The sequence below is a fragment of the Leopardus geoffroyi genome, chromosome X, assembly GCF_018350155.1.
Source record: "Leopardus geoffroyi isolate Oge1 chromosome X, O.geoffroyi_Oge1_pat1.0, whole genome shotgun sequence".
NCBI lineage: Eukaryota > Metazoa > Chordata > Mammalia > Carnivora > Felidae > Leopardus > Leopardus geoffroyi.
Genome location: NC_059343.1, coordinates 11984295 through 12005320, shown reverse-complemented (window position 1 = coordinate 12005320; position 21026 = coordinate 11984295). Strand labels below are relative to the sequence as shown.

Here is a 21026-nt window from a genome sequence, read left to right as displayed (position 1 = left end):
CCTCTGAACAGTGTTGTTGTTTTTTAATTCAGTGAAGTCGTTAAAATGTTAAAAGGAGAAGTTTATGGTGCAGTTATACATGTGTTTCCCTAATGACATTTGAAACCATACCATCCCAAGATTCCTAAGTCTCTTATTTCTGAGGTTGAAACAAAAATTATGGCGCTATCTAGTTAACCAAATTTGTAACCATATGATAAACGTCCTATAAAGAACATTCAGTTTTGTGGCTCATCTCTTTTGTAGGGCCTGATGATGCACAACAAAAAATAGAACCTCATCACACGGCAGTGCTGGGGGAGGGTGACAGTGTCCAGGTGCAGAACAGGGTAAGTATTAAGAATCTTTTGTTTTCTTAAATTGCACTTTGTACCAGTTGACAGGTAAATGCCTACTACCTCTTCTGTGTGGCTGGAAAATGTTCTGTCTTCCTTAGGCAAAGAAACTATGCCACAAATTTGTCAACACCTTTCATTAACATCTATTATTTCTATTGGTTTATTTTAAGGTTTTATCAATGCCGATCCCTCATCGTCAGGAATCGCCTGAAGTCTCTATTGTTTATCCCTAGAAATTTGAATCTGGAGGCAACATGTGCTTCTTTGTCTCTTAATTTTCTTTCTTTATACAATTGATTTATTTGTGCTGTCAGTGAAAATGGATCAACCATCTAGGAGTATAAATACAGATCTCCATGCTCGCAACGAGCCCTTTGCAAGTCGAACTGAGAGGAGCATATGATGCGTTTCATAGTTCTTTGGTGTTGAACCCCTGCTTCTTAGGTAGAGTTTCCGATATTTCTATTTCATTCCCTTAAGTGATTATCTCACTCTCTTGTGAGCCTGATAAGCCAGTCTGATGGCTTTGTGTCATTCTAATCAAGAGGATTGAAGAGATGGTTGTGCAAAAGCTCCTGACAAGATGAATTTTGAAAAGTAGGGGTGGAAACGACATCGGTGTGCAGGTGACTGGCAGAGAGGCGAATCTGCCTGCCTCGGGCCGCTCTGATCCCGGTGGTGGAATGCAGTGGATTTGAAAAATTACGGCATCTTCGCCCGCTTTTGTGGCAGCTCACCTATGGAGTAAATAGAAGGGAAACCTCATGAGCATCAGAGAAAATGCGCATATCGGGGTCCATGCACCTCGATTATTAGGTTGAACTGTTTGAAACTGCCACTTTGGACCCACAGAAATGGTTTCGGGCCAGTGCAGGAAGGAGGCCCAGAAGCTGCACACAGACCAGAGCCAACTGGTCGTGGATTTGTTTGTCACATTATTGGGTTTAACTTGACACCTCGATTCTTCCTATAATCTAGCAGAGGGCACATTGCAGATGACAAGGATTTGGAAACTGGAATGAACCACCAGAAAGAGTTGCTGAGGGGAGCCAGAAAGGCGGCGGGCCAGGGGGGTGGGGGCGGGGGAAGAGGAGGCAGCCTGGGATAACAAAGAGTTGGCTAAAGCGTCAGTTCAGTGGCTCCAGGGACACCACTCTGTTGTGTAGACTTCTGTAATTATTGCTGGGTATGAACATAGCCAGAGCCATCCAGGCATTAGAAAGATCTCTATGAGAAAATTATTGTTAAAAATTAGTATTTCAATGGGTGTGTGATGCTTCTATCCACGAAGAAATAGTTAGTCCCCTTTAGATTACAACGGGAAGGAGATCGTGAAGGTGTGAATCTTGGTCTTGCCATTTGTTAGCTGTGTGACTTTGGAGATGTTTTTCAACCTCTCTGAGATTCAGTTTCGTTGTCTACAAAATCAAAATAATGATGCCCCCTGCATAGAGTTGCTAGAAAGACTATGTGAGATTACGTATGTCAAGAGTCCACTCCAGGTCTAGCACAGGGATTGGAAAATTATGTCCAGTAGGTCAAATTCAAACCTGGTTTTGTAAATAAAGTTTTGTCGGATCACAGCCACGCCCATCCCTTTCTGTTTGTGGATGCTCTCACACCACAACGGTACAGTTGAGTGCTTGCAGCAGAGACTAGATGACCCACAAAGCCTAGAATACTTATTCTCTGGCTCTTTACAAGGAACAGTGTGCTAACCCCTGGTCTAGTATGTAATGGGTGCCCAATAATGGTAGCCAGAAGGTTCACTGATCTAAACACCTAATTTAACAGATAGTCATGTCAGATACATGTTACCTAATGAGGATTTATACTTTAGGCCGTAAGGTTCAGGGCACATAGCAGTTTCTACAGCTAGTAAAAGCCTCTTAAGTGTTCTGATTCACTCCAGGCCCCAGGCAAGGGTTATCTTCACGTGGAACTAAAGCCTGAGGATTAGAGAAGGAAGATATGACTTCCTAATGTTCCCCTTAATCCCATTTGCACTGAGTTGTGGTCAAGAATAAGGATTTGGGGGCCACTTGGATAGCTCAGTAGGTTGAGCGTCCGACTTCGGCTCAGATCACGATCTCACAGTTTGTGAGTTCGAGGCCCGCATCGGGCTCTCTGCTGTCAGTGCAGAGCCCTCTTCAGATCCTCTGTCCCCCTCTCTCTGCCCCCCCCTCCCCAAAATAATAAACATAAAGAATAAGAAGAAGGATTTGGTATACTCCCTGGCTCCTAGGACTTTCGCTACTCCTTACTTCTGAGTCTTCTGCAATCATGCCTGTCTTCCCGGTTAACCACATATGGGTGGTTTCCTCTAGAGTAACCAACCCTCTGGGGTGGGAGAGGAGGGCACGCAAGGGTTGATGTCATTCACGTCATTTCTGTCCCCAGGTTTCCTGCTCCATCTTAGCATTTGACTTGTCTTACGTCAGCACATTTTAGGCTTCAGGGACCCCTGTCTTCTTTCCAAGGGTGGATTGTCTTCTGTGACCCTTACTCTGAAGTCTTCTGTGGCAGATGGCAACTACATGGGGCTTGGTTTATGCTAGATTTAAGAGTCTTTAGGCCAGACCCTCTGACTTTTTGGAGGAAGCCCAGACTCCCAACGATGGCTTCAAAATAGTCTTAGCTTTTTCAGAGTTCTTAGAGATTAGGATCAGCTCCATGCTTCTCTGGGTATTTAATCCTGGACGGTTCTGGTCACCCTAGAACAGACTCTGTTTCAGGGGCTAAGGGTCCCTGTGCTGCTCTGGCCCATAGTTGGTGCTCTTGTCACCAGCATGGCTCCCTGATCAGGAGCACATAGGTTTGATAGGAAAGGCTCGATGTCACCTTTAGTTGTATGTTTATATTGATGTCCTGCTGAGGAAACCCTTAGCCTCATGGATTAGCAAATTCACTTGTAGTTTGTCAAGGTAGACAATTAATTCTTCATTAGCTGCCCTCAAAGTACTTGAGAGTCATGGTACTCTTTAACTGGCACCATTCATGGGGACCTTGCTAAAATTAATACAGATCGACATTTGGTTAAACTAAAGATTGAAAGACAGAAATAAAACACCCTATGAAAACCAGAGACAACTTTTTTGCTTACTTATGTGTAATAATTCATGACCATTAATTTGTAAAAACTGACAATAGTTCATTGTTTTATCTTTCAATTGGCCTAAGAAGCGTAGACAGTGAAATCCAGTAAGAATGACTGCATGCAGTTAAGTCATGCAAAAACTCGGTTTCTCTCTGGTAGTTGTTTTCAGGTAATGTATCACTAGAATAAGTGTCCTTAAACCTAAAGCATGCTCTCAGATTCATCCTCAGAGTCCTCCTGCCATCTCCAGCTTCAGAATCAATCCAACTATGAGGACATCCTCAAGACTAGTAGAAGTTATCAGCACCTTAAATGAATCATAGGGCCTTCAGCTGGGTGTTGATCGTTTATTGTCAGCATCACTGAAACTCAAGGCATGTCTTGGCGATAATATTTATGAGATAATGAGCAATTTGTAAACGTAAGTTATTCAGTAAACCCAGAAGGGTCTAACTCTGAACTAAGGAGTCTGAGAAGATTCACCAAAGTAAAAGACATGGTCTGGGCCCTAAAAGATCATGACCTTCCATTGGGGTAATTAGACATGAAGCCGTAAGTGGGCCTCTGTCATCTTTCTATGGGGTCTTTTCATCAAACCCCAAAAGGCATTTACTTAGGTCCTCACAGGGACTCATGTCTGAAGCAGCTGTTCATTCTCCTTCCTTGTGCATGATCTTCATCATTTGACACTCTACACAAGGTCACTGTAGATGAGGACTTTTCAAGATAGGGGCTTGTAACCACATTGGCACTCTACTGAATATCCAGAAAGATTATAAGCTTTCACGAAAGAGGGCTAGGTAAGGACAGAAAAAAAGATACATTTAGGAAACAAGAAAAGGACATCAAACATCTGGTTTAGCATAAAGGAGAAGGGGCTACTGAGAGGTTAATTTTGTGGAAAAGGCATTAAAGAAAGCTTGGACCATCCTTAAGGTTTCTGAAATGGAAAAGCAAAGTGCTGAACTCCTCAACACCCTGCAATGAAACCATTTTTCATTTCAGATCAAATGCCAGGGCCCTTTTATTTTACTGTCCAAATTATAAATGGAAAGTCATCATTTTATCTGAATAATATCAAAAGAAGCAACACTTTTATTTTTAAACTTTTATCACCATCCTAAATGTGTAAACTGTGGGATATTCTGCCATCCACAACAGAAGCATTGTCTGAATTAAGAAACTTACATTCTTAAGAAAGAAAAGAAAGAAAGAAAGAAAGAAAGAAAGAAAGAAAGAAAGAAAGAAAGAAAGAGAAGGAAGAGAAAGAAACATTCTGAGGAGTCGGTGTATGCATGGCACACTAGGTCGGCCTTTCCTCTCCCCCTTTCCTTAACCCCCAACCCTTTCCCCTCTGCCTCCTGACCCTAAAACTCAAGCGTGTCTCTGAAAAAGCACTTCAAAACACTATGCAGTGACATCTTTCTGATTAAATTATACATGGTGTAGTCCGGAGGATCAGAACTATTTTTCTAACTTTTCCTTCAAATGTCCGTTGATTCACACTAAAGTTTCACCACTCCAGAGCTCTTCGGAAATAAATCTTTGTTGATAACTGCATTTTTTTAAGTTGAATTTTTAGTCATTTAAACAGGATATTGAAGAAAAAGAAATCACTTCAGATAGAAACCCTACCCTTTCCTTGGATCATCAGCGTGTATATTATTGTCCTGAGCTGTAAAGTATGATGATGTCTTTAGAGCCTGTTGGATTCTACAGTAAGTGGTCCTAGACTAAGTTCTAAGCTTCTGTGCCTGTTTTCCGTAGTTGGTTTTTTTTTTTTCCATTTCCATCATGGACGTTAAGCTATTTTCTTGTATTCCTCTGTAGTAGCACTCTTCTGTCTTCCAGCTCTGACTTATAGACCTGATAACCGCAAAGCATCCCCTGGGTAGATGTACTAAATGACACCAGCCCTGGGACTGTAGGGAGTAAGTTAAGACTTCTGCAGAAATCATTGTACCCAAATTACCTTTTAATATTTTAAAGTTGGAGGCAGAAGGAGAAACCAATGTGAGTCCTGTATAATAGGAGTTTGTGTGTGTGTGTTTACTACATGGAAGTTTTAAAGAATTCATTATTTTTATTGAATCCAGTGATAAGTTTTCTGGTACTAGTAACATTACAATGATTTCCAATTAAAGAGCTTTGTATTAGGGGGGCACCTGGGTGGCTCAGTCGGTTAAGCGTCCGACTCTTGATTTTGGCTCAGGTCATGATCTCAAGGTTCATGGGTTCAAGCCCCACATTGGGTTCCACACTGACAGTGCAGAGTCTGCTTGAGATTCTCTCTCTCTCCCTCTCTCTTTCACTCTGTCCCTCTCCCACTTGCGCACACACACGCTCTCAAAAATAAAAAAAATTAAAACTTAAAAAAATATTAAATTAATTTTCTAAAAAGAGCTTTGTATTAGAAGCATATAAATGTAATATGTAGTATACTATATCACACATTTAGAAATATGCTATATTATTAGGGTAAGGTGAAGTTTTAAACCATTTTTGAAGGCTTTATTTTATTTTTTATTTTTTATTTTTTTAATTTTTTTTTCAACGTTTTTATTTTATTTTTGGGACAGAGAGAGACAGAGCATGAACGGGGGGAGGGGCAGAGAGAGAGGGAGACACAGAATCGGAAACAGGCTCCAGGCTCTGAGCCATCAGCCCAGAGCCTGACGCGGGGCTCGAACTCACAGACCGCGAGATCGTGACCTGGCTGAAGTCGGACGCTTAACCGACTGCGCCACCCAGGCGCCCCTTGAAGGCTTTATTTTAAAGTACCTGATCATTATTGCTTTATTTATGATTTTATTCTAAATGAGATTAACCTAAGAGGTGCCTGAAAAGAATTACATACTGTTCAATTGTCTATTAGTGGTTAACAAATCACCCTAAACCCTGATGGCTTACAACAGTTACTATTTCTCACAAGTGTGGTGGGGGAGGGGTCTTCTGCTGGTTTCTCTGGCATTACTGGGTCAGAGGACATCAGTGATACTGGGGGCTTGAAGTCATATTTTCAGAGTGTTCTCTGGAAGGATTGATGTGTCAATTAAAAATCTGCCAAAGATATAAACGTGTATCTTCCCCTGCATCCACACTCACACTGGATATTATAATTACTACTTTTTTCAGTTTCAGGGAAAAAAACCTAACCTTAATTCTAAAGAAAAACTTTTTTTAAGTTTATTTATTTATATCTTGGGGGAGACAGAGACAGCGTGAGTTGAGGAAGGGCGGAGAGAGAGAGAGAGAGAGAGAGAGAGAGAGAGAGAGAGAGAGAATCCCAAGCAGGCTCTGAGCCCGATGCAGGGCTCAAGCCCACGAAACTGTGAGATCATGACCTGAACCAAAACCAAGAGTCAGATGCTTAACCGACAGAGCCACCCAGGCTCCCCTCTAAAGAAAAACTTTTGGAGACTAATATAACAGGACTCTTTGGGAGAGAAATTTACCTGAGCAGATGCCACTTGGATGTTTTTATAAGGTTCTGTTTAGTGCAACATTTCTGGGGCACGTTTTACATGAAGAAATGTCAAAAGTAATAAAATCTTACTTTTGGATTTGCATAATACTCCCTTTTAAAAATTGTTAATGGGAGGTTGTAAACCCTGTAATAAGATAAGTAAATTACATAGTTTGTCTTAAAGGTGTTCCCGGTTGAAGAAAATCTTAATTTGCATTCTCCTTTATCTGAGAAGGTTAACCTTTTGGTGGTTTGGGCTTAGTCTTGAGTGGTGATTGCTACCAATCATCTTAAGGAATAAGTGTTTCCAGGGCATCCGGCCAGCTCTGTCGGAGGAGCATGTGACTCTTGATCTCAGCGTTCTGAGTTCGAGCCCCACGAGGGCTGCAGAGCTTACTTAAGTAAATAAAACTTAAAAAAGAGGAATTAGGAACGTTGTCCATTTGGCCAGCATGTCGGCTTCAAATTGTTTCTAATTTGACATTCAAAAGTATGCATGTTTATTGTTTGATGTTTTCTTCCTTGACTTGAGGATCCTGAGAGAAACCACTTCATCCTAATTGCTGGGGAGCCATTAGGAGAACCAGTTGTCCAGCATGGTAAGCCCCAAATGATGGCAATTTTCCTGGGTGATTTTCTCCTTTGAAAGTAGTGTACCAATATAGTATTATTACTGGGAAGAGTAGCTTTACTTTCCTCTTGTCTCTTTATCTGCAAAGATTTTGTAGGAGGAAAATACATACATGGCACTTATTTCTACATTCATTCTCCGTTTCTTGTAAAGAGACATTTCCTGAGTACCTATCATGTGGACGACATTGAACTTAGAACTATGGGGAAAACAAAAACGGTGTTTTGCGTTGCGTCATAGGGAACTTGAACTTAAAGAAATGTTTTGTGGCCTGCTGCTTGAATATCATTTTTATCTTTACTAAAAACAACAGTGATTTCAATACCATTTGTAGTCTATTGCATTTTTTGTGAAAAATAGGGACCACTTAAAAATATTCCTTTGGAAGTATGTGAATTATTTGAATCAGTATTAAAAAAAAAAAAAAACAGAGGCAGAAAATCCTGGAATAAGTATCCAGTCACCTCACTTCTTTGCCTTAACTTCCTCATAATATTGTTGTTTTATTAAATGAGAAAGGATGTAGATGCCAACATATTATTAGTTCATTTTTATTAAAAAATGTTTTTGCCGGGGCTCCTGGGTGGCTCAGTCAGTTAATCGTCTGACTTCGTCTCAGGTCATGGGTTCAAGCCCTGTGTCAGGCTCTGTGCTGACAGCTTGGAGCCTGGAGCCTGCTTCAGATTCTGTGTCTCCCTCTCTCTGTGCCCCTCCCCCACTCATGCTGGCTCTCTCTCTCCCTCTCTCATAAATAAACATTAAAAAATTTAAAAAACATTTTGCCAACTTATTTAGATAAATGCCTATAAAACATATATTATTAAATTTAGCATGCATTAAAATCCCATTATATTGCCTTGCATGAATTCCCACACATAAACCATGATTTCAGAAAAAAAAAACAACCCAGCTGGTCATACATTTAAAGAACACTGATAGTTTACAAACTATTCTTCTGTGGAGTGCCTGGCTGGCTCAGGCAGCCAAATGTGCGACTCTTGATCTCAGGGTTGTGAATTCGAGCCCCACACTGGGTGTAGAGATTACTTAAAAATATAAAAAAAATTTTTTTTAATATTCTTTCTTGTTCGATTAATGACTTACAGGAAAAACATTAAATTGTACTCCACTAAGCATGTAGCATCTGACCTCCATTTTGCATGCTTCAATTTCCACTCCAAAGGCTCATGGTTCTTGCTTCCTTTTATCTTGCTGGAAGAGGGCTGAAATAGTTTGTTCTTCTGGAGAAAGCCTGAAGACAGATTGAGAGGAGTCACGATGTTTATTAACAGCAACTAGAATTTAGGTGCGCAAAGGATGTGTGGGATCTGAGGCTTTTGAGTTTAAAGATCTCCTCTGCACCAACGAGGAAAACCCAGAGTCTGACCAAACTCGGTGACAGACCAAAGCGCTGGGACTGCTCGGAGCCGTCCTCCATTTGTGTTAGGCGACGCCTGTCTCAGAGGCTTGGGTCTCAGGAACACTGCATGTGCCCGTACGTTCAAACTCCGAGTAACCAGACCAGATAGATACGGCCCTTGACATCTCCGTTAATGAGAGGCAAAGCATCTTGTTTGGCTGGCTAGTTCTTTTTTATAACTCTTTAAACCCCAGAAAGTTTTTCTTTTACCTGTGCACATTTAAAGACAGCCACAACCATCTTCTGGCTGTTTGGGAAGTGTACCAGTGTAATGAACTAGCTAAGGACCTTTAAGCATGGAATGTCGTCAAATGTTGGAATAGGAAATGTCCTCAGCATCAATGTAGTCCTGGCCCTTTTTATAAGGGAGGGAAACAAAATCAATATACTTAATTTATTTACCTAACAGATACTTGGGTAGCATGTCTCATTTACTAGGATTGGTCCAAGTGCTTGCCGCAAATTCACCTACTCTTCAGGACAACCTTAGGAGGTTGGGTTGCCCGTTGCTCTGCCCTGTGGCTTCCCTGATGGGAAATGATGGTTAGTAGTGGAGCTGGGATTCAAACCCTGGTCTTCTGACCCCATGTTTTGTGCTGTCCTCCACACCTAGGTTCTACATAACGAGAGATTGAACTCACACCATTTTTATTACTCGGGAGGCAGTGTAAAGGTTTAACTAGAGAAAAGATGAAAACTAGTTTGAAAGAGTATTTATGAGATTATTGATAACTATCAAATAATTTGCATGTCTATAACCCGTAGAGTTGATCAATTGAAAAGCATGCTTTCTGGGGGATGGAATGTACAGCCTGGCAGCTACAATTAATCATACTATAGTGCATGTTAGAAAGTTGCTAAGGGAACAGGCCTTAAACGTTCTCATCACAAGAAACGAAATCTGCAACTGTGTGTGCTGATGGATATTAACTAGATTTATTGTGATCGTTTCACAATATCTGCAAATATCGAATCATTACGTTGTCCGTCTTGAGACCAATACAAGGTATATCAATTATACCTCGACTTAAAAAAATAAGAAACTTAGTGATACAGTATGCAAAAAACGAAGGGAAAAGAAAAACAAAAACCTGCTCTCTGGTTATAGTTTTCTTCTCCTTCTTAAGGATTTGAGGAGACAAGCTCCCTCAGCTCGGTGTTGGAGGGCTCCAAGCTTGCTTCCCGCGTTTCTCCCAGTGTGGTCCATGAACCAACAGTATGTGCATCACTAGAAAGTTAGTGAGAAATGCAGTCTCAGACCCCACTCTAGACCTCCTGAATCAGAATATGCATTTTAATAAGATTCCCGGGTGATTCATGTGCACATTCTGAATTGAGAAGCACGGCAGAATACCCCAGGGGAGTGTCAAAATGGAAGCCCAGAAGTGCACCATTTTTAGAGAAAAATAATTGGGAGACAGGAGAGGTGCTCCACGAGTCCAAACTGTCGTGATATTATGTTGTGCGAGAAATTGGTCCTTGGCCCAGGATCTGCTCTCATTTTCTGAGTTCCATCTCCCTTTCTTCTGTGTGTCTTTTAAAAGTTGGCTTTTCCAGGGTGCCCTCTTGGACTGATTATTTATTTTGCACATCAGGGCTCCCTCATTCTTTCCTAGCCGATATAGGCCAAGTGTCTGTTTCCAGATGAAATTTCTCTCCTGAGCCCCAGATCCATGTTTCTGACAATATGTCAAGTCCCTCTGCCAGGAAGCCATTCCGTTGTCTCCAGTACCTTCATGTCACAGTATCCAGAGCCGAACGCCTTGCTGTACCCACAGCCTCCTGTGTCCTGTATCCCAGCTGCCCTTAACAGTTCCACCACCAAAACTCAGCCTCTTAGGCCACACACCGTCTCTACCCTGATGCCAAAATCTTTAAAAACTGCAAATCAGATGACGTTACTATCTGCTTAACCCTCGGGTGACCCCTGATCACCTGCAGAATTACCCCCACAGTTCTGCCCGTAGAAGGCATCCAAAGCCTACTGGAGTCTGCCCTCTTCCTGCCTGTCAGGCGCCTCATTCTTTTCCCCCTTCGATCCCTCCTTCTAGCACTGTACCCCCATCCTCCAAACCTAGGAATTAGACAAAGGTGCCAACAAACTGCACGTTTTTGTAAATAAAGTTTTATCGGAACACATCCATCTCTATTCACTTTCCTATTGTCTGTGGCTACTTTTGCACTTCAACGGAAGAGCTGAGTAGTTGAGACAGGCACTGTTTGACCCACAAAACCTAAACTACGTACTGTCTGGCCCTTTACAGAAAAAGTTTGCCAGCCCCCCTGACTTGTAATTTTTATAACCTCCTATTTACTGTCAGTGAGTTGCTGCAAATGTCCAAAGATGACTTAAACTCCTCATGTAAGTATGCAGCCTTGTATACTGCATAGACCCCCAAAACCATGATGAAATTTGCCAGTTCCTTGCATCAGATCGGTTCAGTTCTTGACATCAGCTAATGCTATAAAACCAGCAACTCCAGTAAAGCTTCAAAGTTCCTACCACAAGAAAAAATAATTCTATAACCGTGTGTGGTGATGGATGTTAACTAGACTTACTGTGGTGATCATTTCACAACATACACGAATATTGAATCATTACGTTGTCCACCTGAAACTAATGTTGTTTGTCAGTTACACCTCAATAAAAAAAAAAGAAGAAGAAGAAGAAAAACTAACAACTATAAAAATGATTTTGATAGGACCAAACCCAGGGGTGAGTGGATGATGCAATTGCATTTGTGTATCTGGAGTTTGGTCTTTATAGTCGTACACAGTCCTGGTCAAGAAACTTGTATTCTAGTTCTCAGGGATTGGATGCTGCAAAATAGCCTTTTACTGTTTAGATATGCCTGGGTCAGTTTCAGATTAAGAACTCTAGGAATACAGGGGCGCCTAGGTGGCTCAGTTGGATAAGTGTCCGACTTCGGCTCAGATCATGATCTCGAGGTTCGTGAGTTCGAGACCCACATTGGGTTCCCTCTGTCTCCCTCTCCCTGCCCTTCCCTTGCTCGTGCTCACTCTCTCACTCTCTCTTTCTCAAAAATAAACATTAGGGGCGCCTGGGTGGCGCAGTCGGTTAAGCGTCCGACTTCAGCCAGGTCACGATCTCGCGGTCCGTGAGTTCGAGCCCTGCGTCGGGCTCTGGGCTGATGGCTCAGAGCCTGGAGCCTGTTTCCGATTCTGTGTCTCCCTCTCTCTCTGCCCCTCCCCCGTTCATGCTCTGTCTCTCTCTGTCCCAAAAATAAATAAACGTTGAAAAAAAAAAATTTAAAAAAAATAAAAATAAAAATAAACATTAAAAATTTTTTTTTAAAAAGAACTCTAGATATATATACCCTTTATAGTGATAGAAGAAAATATTATCGTCACCCAGAACTTACTGAATGTCTCTTTCTCCCCTAGGTCCATTTGTGATGAACACCAATGAAGAGATTTCTCAGGCCATCCTTGATTTCAGAAATGCAAAAAATGGGTTTGAACGAGCCAAAACCTGGAAATCAAAGATTGGAAACTAGTGAAGAGCACAAAAGCAGATCTCAGTACTTCCTAGAATTTTGCCACTTGTGGCATCCATCCATTCAGCATATTCTGTTTCCAAAGCTGACTTAGCCAGTGCTTCTAAAGAATTGCACACTAAAGTGATAACACGGTTTTGATAGCAATGCACGTGAGGTATTTCCCGGTACATGCAAATAAACCTAATTGTTGCTTCTTTAAAAATCAGTGTTCTTCATTTGACCTAACTTATTAAGCTTCTGTTAAAAAAAAGTCATTTTGTGCATGTTTGGCTTTTCATGTGCTTTTTTTGTGCACAGGTAAGTTTTTTAAGCATATTTGATTGCTTTCTGCGTGTCCCTGGCAGTAGATGTGTGACCATCTGAGGTCCCTTCCTGAACAATGCATTGTGGTGCAACATTGACGCCTGTGTGCAGCCGAGGTTTCACGTTACAGGTTATCTGCGTTAAAGGAACAGCAGTCCTGAGGGTTTGAGTCAGTTTTGAAAACTGCCCTGCTATTGGTAGGGACGCGACAGGATTACAGCCAAGACTTCCCTGCATTTTCTGCCAAAATCTGTCAGATTTAGGACACATACTTCTGCAACCTTCCATGAGGGTTGTGAAAAAAAAAAGTTTGAATCCAGAATTGGGTTCCAGGCTTCTTGTAGCTGCTAACAGCGGTGGCCGCACCACCTCCTTACAAAGCAACTAGAACCCGGGGCATAGGGTGGAGAGGTTTGTTTGTTTGTTTAATTTGCTGGACGTGACATGAATTTGGAGTGCTTTTTCATGTCCAGTGGAAGTCATGTCCACCTTCTGATTATTTTTGGAGCATGAGAGCATTTAAAATTTTTTTCATCTCTCTCCCCCCATAAGATTGTGCAGAAATGTTCCTTGACTAATTGAAGTCATTTCATTGGATTTTGATCACCACTGATGATTTGTTTTTCCATGTGAACTCTTAGGGTTTCCTTTCCTTCCGGAGAATGCCTTTTGAAACAGTTTTCTCTAGCTGCCTGATGTCAACTGCTTGGTAATCAGTGGATATTAAAATCTTCAAAATGTACAGACAGTGGGCTGTGGTGAATATTTTCATGATGTCTTATCTGCACCTGGCACAGGGCTCCAGTTACGAACATGGAACGGTGAAGGTAGGTGGCATCATTTTAATGTGATGCAGCTTTTTTTTTTTTTTATTGGCTTGTTCAGAGGACTTTCTTTGCCCCTCATTTTCTAGAAAATATAAAAGCGCAGAACGCTCCTCGTAGTGGACAGGATAGATCTTGCATTGCTAATGAGTATTCTGGATCTTAGGCTTACTAAGATTCTTGCCATGCATATTTGAAAATGCTGTTTTTTGTTTTTGGTTTTTTTTCTGGAGATGTAATAGAACATGAATGAGTTTTCGGGACTCTTTGGTTGGGTAAGTTTCTCCTCATATATGCAGATGGCAGAGTGAATTTCTAATGAAGCACTGATTTGTTTTTATGACCCAGATAACTGTGTGAGTCATTTATTCAGGTTGGTGGGAGCAGCAAACATTAGTCAGTTTAGTTAATTTCATTTGTAAATCGCAAAACTACAGTACTTTCTACAGATGACTTTTATCTGGTTTTCTAGAATTACCCATTGCCACCGTCTAGAAAAATATTTTCTTGGAAGTCGTTTGGTTATTTGCTTTGTGAAATGGGTAAGACTCAACAGTAATTGAATCCTTAGTTCTACAGGCAAGTCTCCGAGCCTGGGGAATTGAGAGTAACACAAAAGAATTAACTGGAATGTTACTGACTGAGCAGTATTTCGCCCAGTCTTATGTATTTTGTAGATTACATGGTTTTCTTCAGCTTTTTATTTTGAAAATGATTTGGATTTGTTTGGACTGAAATAGTGCTAAATTATTATGGATTTAGGAATTCCTGGCTGTGAACAGTCGAACATGAGCTTGAGTTTCTGTAGCTGTTGTTAGGACATGCATCTTCAGCAGGTGTGATATCGCCCCCAACCGGGGAAAATTGGTCCTTGGGTAAAAAAGTCTTAGTATCCGTCGTATCAAGCACAGATGTCCGTACAGTGACCAAACACACCTATGGTATGTCTGTAACAAAGATTGAACGCTGGGCTCAGGGGCGGCCACCTGGTGTAGCAGTCTACTAATGTCTTTCTAAAGCAAGAAAGTCTCTCTAGCTTTCCAAGAAAAAACAAATCTTTCTAGCTTTCTGAACTCCAAATGCACTCAGGAGAGTTCCCAGCCATTCAGCCCCACCTCACTGACCGCAGCCCGCCCTCCGTATTTCCCTGCCAGATGGTAAGTAGAAGCGAATCCGCTTCTGAGCCCAGGTGATGGCGAAAATTGGACTTGTTTCAAGCAAATAAGACTTTTCAAGGCTGATCACCTTTTTTAAGTCCATAAAACTCAGGAGTCCTTTAGATGTATTGGGCCTCTGGAAGCTTCTCCCCCTGCCCCCAACGCCAGTGTTACTCCATGGATTTTAAAAATGTTTTCATTTTACTTTGAACCGTCACTATATTTGATAGTTACAAGAGGAGATTTGGGATTGTTGGAAAGAAGTCATATTCTTTAGGTTGTTCAGCTCTTTTAAAGAGCTTGCACACCAAGAATTCTTCAGGTGTCCCGGGGACGGTGGGGTTTTAAAATGTTCAAATTTACTGGTAACACAGGAACCTAATTAGCGGGGCAGTGGAGGAAACTGTTTGAATTTGCAGGTGACAGAAGATATGTCCTTGCAAATGGAAGAGGCAGCACTATATGTAACACCATTAGCAATTTTTTCATATAGATCTGAGTTTCTTGTAAAAAGGGAAGGTATGGGGGCACCTGGGTGGCCCAGTTGGTTAAGCGTCCGACTTTAGCTCAGGTCATGATCTCACGGTCTGTGGGTTCGAGCCCTGCGTTGGGCTCTGTGCTGACATCTAGGAGCTTGGAGCCTGCTTCGGATTCTGTGTCTCCCTCTCTCTCTGCCCCTTCCCCACTCACGTTCTGTCTCTTTGTCTCTCAAAAATAAACATTAAAAATTTTTCTTAAAAAACTGAAGTTACATATATTGTGCTCAAACCCACCCAACCCCTCGCTAAATTAAATGTTTCTGATGTGAAGGAAAGCCACGCCTAGAGTAAACAAGTTTTGGCATAGATGTGACTGGGTAATGTGAGGGATAAGGAGGTGTATCATGTTGGTTATTAGACTTTTCCTTTACCCCTTTTTCTTCAGAGATAATGTTTATTCATCTTTGAAAGACAGAGAGCACAAGCAGGGGTAGGGCAGAGAGAGAGGGGGACACAGAATCTGAAGCAGGCTCCAGGCACTGAGCTGTCAGCACAGAGCCCAACGAGGGGCTTGAACCCACGAACGGTGAGATCATGGCCTGAGCCAAAGCCAGACACTCAACTGACTGAGCCACCCAGGTGCCCCTGTTTCTGAGGACATTTTTTTTTTTTTTTTTTTTAATTTTTTTTTTCAACGTTTATTTATTTTTGGGACAGAGAGAGACAGAGCATGAACGGGGGAGGGGCAGAGAGAGAGAGGGAGACACAGAATCGGAAACAGGCTCCAGGCTCTGAGCCATCAGCCCAGAGCCCGACGCGGGGCTCGAACTCACGGACCGCGAGATCGTGACCTGGCTGAAGCCGGACGCTTAACCGACTGCGCCACCCAGGCGCCCCAGGACATTTTTAAGCATAACTCTTCCTACCACTTGGATGTGACTGAGAGGAGATGAAACAAGACATTTCTTTTGTGGCTTCTATGGTTAGTCCAGTTTTTTCTCTCTCTTGCCACTAGTTCTTATAATCTCTACCAAGATACTAGGACATGATAAACAAGACACCTCGAGGCCTCCCCCGCATCAGGAAAGCTTTGAGCGGTTTGTAATGTCCCAGTTGGTAAAGGATCTCCCTTGCCTCCCGTTGCAATGTAACTGTGTTTGACGATTCATTTACTTCATTGTTGTGAGCCTACTACATCTGGGCACTGATCTCAGTGCTGGAAATGCAATAGGAAAGAAGACTGTGTTTTGACTCTTGTGAACTTCTGTTCCAAGCGTGGCGGGGAGAGGCAGGCAATAGCAAATCTCTAACATGTCAGGGGTAGTGCCGTGGAGAAAATCAAGCAGGAGGAGAGACAGAGTGATGGGCGGGGGAGACTTCTCTGATTCGATGTCACTTGTGCAGACCCCTGAAGGAAGCCAGGCAGGCAAAGGCAACCATTGGGCACTGACCATGGGGGAGGACAGGGAGGTGGCTTGGGTGTTTGGGTATCAGCCAGGGGACCAGTGTGGCTGCAGTAGGGGGAGTGGGGGCCACAGCCACAGGTGTTGTTGAGGTTGGAGAAGCAGCCGGGGCAGATCATAGAGGGTGTGGCTGTGTTCCAATAAAACTTTGTGGACACTGAAATTTGAATTGTAGATCATTTCCATGCATCATGAAATCATCTTTTCATTCGTTTCAACCATTTAAAATTGTAAAAAAGAATTCTTAGTTCACGGGCTATAGTAAAACAGGGTACAGGCTGGATTTGGCCCACAGGTCATAGTCTGTCAACCCTGATCTGTATCATTACATGATTTTATTGTCTGCATAGTCTGTGTTGGTACCTGACATTTTTTTCGGACTGTTTATTTTGAGAGAGAGAGAGACAGTACAAGCAGGGAGGGGCAGAGAGAGAATCCCAAGCAGGCCCCGTGCCGTCAACACTGAGCCCGATGTCTGGCTCGATCTCATGAACCGTAAGATCACTACCTGAGCCGAAACCGAGCGTCGGACACTTAACCGACTGAGCCCCCCAGGCGGCCCGGTACCTGACATTTTTCGTTTGTTTGCATATACGTTTATTACTTTGTCATCTTCCACTAGAAGGAAAGCTTTTTGAGAACAAGAACTTTTCTTTTTTTCTTTCTCTCTTCCTTTTGTTTTGTTTTGTTTTGTTTTGTTTCGTCTTAAGGAGTTGCTTGCGCTCCCTGGTGTTGGCCCCACACTGCTGCTCCAGCCCCAGCTAGAGTCCCTCTCCCACTATGGCAGCCACTTGGATGCAGAGCACAGGGCGGCCAGCAGGAGGCAGCAGCTCACCGGCCTCTCCAGTCCTGCCTGCGGGGTGCCCTGAGAACAGGAACTTTGCGTGGTCTACTTCAGTGTCCCAGTCACCTAGCACAAAGCCTGTAATAGAGTAGATACCAGAAAAAGTATGGACTGACCGATGGACAAGGCCTGTAGGATCTTGAGATACCCAGGTTATAAATTGTTGCATGAAGCAGTCTCCAACATCTGCTCTCACTGTGGCTTGTCTGATTTCAGTTTTTTACAATCTGAAGCGTTTTTGTTTGTTTGTTTTTGGTAGTCTCTATGCCCAACATGGGGCTTAAACTCACGACCCTGAGATTAAGAGTTGCCAGGAGTGCCTGGGTGGCTCAGTTAGTTGAGCGTCCGAGTCTTGATCTTGGTTCAGGTCATGATCTTGCGGTTTGTGAGATTGATCCCCATGTCGGGCTCTGCACCGATAGCTCAGAGCCTACTTGGGATTCTCTGTCTTCCTGTCTCTGTCCCTCTCCTGTTCACTCGCTTGCTCCGTCTCTCTCCCTCTCAAAATAAATAAACTTTAAAAAAAGGTTGCATGCTGGGGAGCCGGGGTGGCTCGGTTGGTTAAGCGTCCAACTTCAGGTCATGATCTCACCGTTCGTGGGTTTGAGCCCAGTGTCAGTGTAGAGCCTGCTTGGGATTCTGTCTCTCTCCCTCTCTCTCTGCCCCTCCCTTGCTCGTGCTCTCTGTCTGCCCCTCCCCTGCTTGTGCTTGCTCGCGCTCTCTCAAATAAAAAGTAAACTTAAAAAAAAAGTCACGAGCTCTACTGATTGAGCCAGCCAGGCGTCCCCTGAAGCATTTTTGATAAGACAGCATATTCACCCTGTGCTGTTTTCCTCAGGGTGAGAGAGGGTTCACGTGTTGCTAGGAAAGAATCCTGCAGTGTCCTTTTAGCCACAAGCCCTTCTATAAGGTGCTCACTCCCAGGAGCCAGTTATAGAAGACGTCACCTCCGCCCATATTCTAGCCTGCTGGTCACAGAAAGGGAGATGGGCAAAGCAGTGTGGGGCCACATGGGTAAAACATGGACGCCATGATGATTTCTTTCATCTTTGAGATCCCTGAGAAGTGCTGTCTGTGTTTTCATCTGGTGATTTGTGGTTTGTGAACACATGCTAGATTATGGCAAAGTACTCCAGTCAGATACTTTTCAGTCAGCCTAGGCCATGCTGTGCCGCAGTAACAAGCAACCCCCAGATTTTGGTGGCTCATAAACAACTGAGACTTACTTATGGCTCATACCACAAGGCCGTCCCAGCTAGTTCAGGGTCAGCTCCACTTCGGGATGAAGCTGGCTGAGCATCCACATCTTGAATGTCATTAATCACTGAGACAGAGGGCCAGAGAGCCCCGGAGAGTCTTGTCCTGGCAATTAAATGCTCTGGCCAGGAAGTGACCTGTTACCGCTTCTGGTCAGAGCCCCCTGACCCACTGTTCCATCCAACCACAGGGGAGCAGGAGATGCCATCCTTCCATGTGCTCGGCAGATAGAAAGCTGGAAATATTTGGCGAAGGGTATTAATGACTAACATACCTGTGATTGCTTCTCAGTGTTTCTGAACTCATCTGTGAGGTGGGAGACAACCATGGTTGGATACTGGGGTAGAATCGGGGAAGGAAGACCCTTAAGTTTATTTCTGCTGTTCAGGAGTAGGCTCCTTTTCCCTGGAAAAAGGAAGGCTATCCATGTAGCTCAGTAGATATTTGTGGAATGTCTACCACGTGCCAGGCACATGAGTGGAAATGACATTTTTATAAAATAAAGATGTCTTAGTTATTTTCATGTCTTACCAACAGCCAAGAAGTTCATTTTGGCCTGTGGGAAGGATCATTTTAACACCTGGAGCTTTAATAATGTAAATTTTCATGAGTCACTTTTTTTGGTCATTCGTTGTTACCTAAATAACTATAACAATCACGTGTTGGAGAAAAGTACTGCTTTCCTGAAATCTAGGTTTGGCCAAAGTTGATTCTGGAGAGAGATCATGACATTTGTGGAATATTGCCAGGGCGAATATTTTGTTGTTGCTTATGGTTCCATTCTGGAGAGAGTTAAGAAGGGTGTAATTTTGACTGAATGAATGCCCTGAATTCTTTCTAAATTAAGATCTCCTCAAAAAGAACAGAGTGGGATGAAAAAGTAAAAGCAGCCTTTGCCATGGTGTGCTTGGTTCACAATTACAACATCACCGCAAGACTGGGGATCCTTGGGCATCTTAGTGCAGGGGATATTGGCAAGGAAGAGAAGGAGAGCCATGGAATGTTGATATGGGACCGCTGCATCTTTGGAAGAAAGGAAAAGGGGGCATACTGGGCTGACTGCCAGCAGTACGGTGGGGCCTCCTGGCCAAAAGGACACGAGGTTTTGCATAAAGATCTTGTGCCCATCCGATGCATTGTGTCACACTTAGGCTGAAATAGGGCTCTAGCAGTTAACTGTCACTGCCATAATGCTGTGTAACAGACCAAATTTCGCTCTGTGTAACAGACCGAATTACTGGCTTCAAATGTCAGTAACCTCTTCTCACTCATGTTGCTGTGGAGTCACAATCAAGGCTCAAGCCATCGGTTGAATATGGGTCTGCCCCACATGCCTCTCATCATCCTTGGATCAGCGGGTTAGCAGAAGCAGGTAGTTGTAATGGCAGAAATGTAGCAGTGTGCCCTCCTGAGTACATTTCAGTACTCTGTGTCATATCTTGTAATATCCCATTGGCCAAAGTAAGTCTCATGGCCCAATATCAATAGGACTTAGAAAGGTATTCCCCCCTTTTGGGGGGCAGCTGTGCAATTGTTTTTAGCCAATGACCTAATTACCATGAAGGCTTTGAGTTGTTTCCTCATGCACTGGGCCCTTGAGCTTTGAGATCAGTGATAAAGAAACTATAACAGGAATATATACTCTTGGGATTATTCAGAGCACCCTTTGAGCTTTGCCATCTAAGCCCATCCCACACGCATCTGCCTCACGTTTCCTCATCACAGATGTATCAGATGGGAGCAGAGGCATTTGATTAGAGCGTGGATTTAAAACATATGAAGGGGGCATAAACATCTCCCCAAATGCTAAACCATTTGGCTGGGGAGAAAACCACCAACAGTACTCATCAAATTGGAGGATGTGGAGGTCCCAGGCATCTTAGCCCTCCAGTATCCCCTTAAAATACCCAAATGGCTATGTACACACACAGAAATGCATGCGCGCATGTGCGTGCATGTGAGCGCACACGCACACACGATTTCCTTGCATTTGCAATTCCTTTCCTTAGTCAAGTTTAATTAAACACCCTAGGTTTCTCATATGTATGCATTTCAATACAGAACTGTGTAAGCGAGAGAGCCACGGGGAGCATGAGGCCCCCAGATGGCCAGGTTCCTCGATTTCAGAGAAGCAGGACCAGGCCTTTGGCTGGCTCCCTCTGAGAAACCCCAGCAGTAATTACTAGCAAGCATGCATTCTCCTCCCTGCCCTCAGTTGATGCACCC

At 43.1% G+C, this 21026-nt stretch overlaps 2 protein-coding genes across 5 annotated transcripts in view; both read left to right on the top strand.

The window, feature by feature from the left end:
• Positions 1–12675, top strand: part of PIR (pirin) — a 90397-nt gene extending 77722 nt beyond the window's left edge. For 2 of the 3 annotated variants that reach the window (XM_045472300.1, XM_045472299.1), the window contains exons 8-10: positions 247–329; positions 7434–7500; positions 12358–12675. In XM_045472300.1, the coding sequence (XP_045328256.1) occupies positions 247–329; positions 7434–7500; positions 12358–12470 (263 nt within the window). In that variant the 3' untranslated portion in view covers positions 12471–12675. The remainder of the gene's footprint in view (positions 1–246; positions 330–7433; positions 7501–12357) is intronic. The other variant, XM_045472301.1, reaches the window with a different exon arrangement.
• Positions 12676–12780: 105 nt separating this feature from the next.
• Positions 12781–21026, top strand: part of VEGFD (vascular endothelial growth factor D) — a 34967-nt gene continuing 26721 nt past the window's right edge. The window contains exons 1-2 of one of the 2 annotated variants that reach the window (XM_045472298.1): positions 12781–13187; positions 13418–13603. In XM_045472298.1, the coding sequence (XP_045328254.1) occupies positions 13514–13603 (90 nt within the window). In that variant the 5' untranslated portion in view covers positions 12781–13187; positions 13418–13513. Of the gene's footprint in view, positions 13604–21026 lie in introns of both variants that reach the window. The other variant, XM_045472297.1, reaches the window with a different exon arrangement.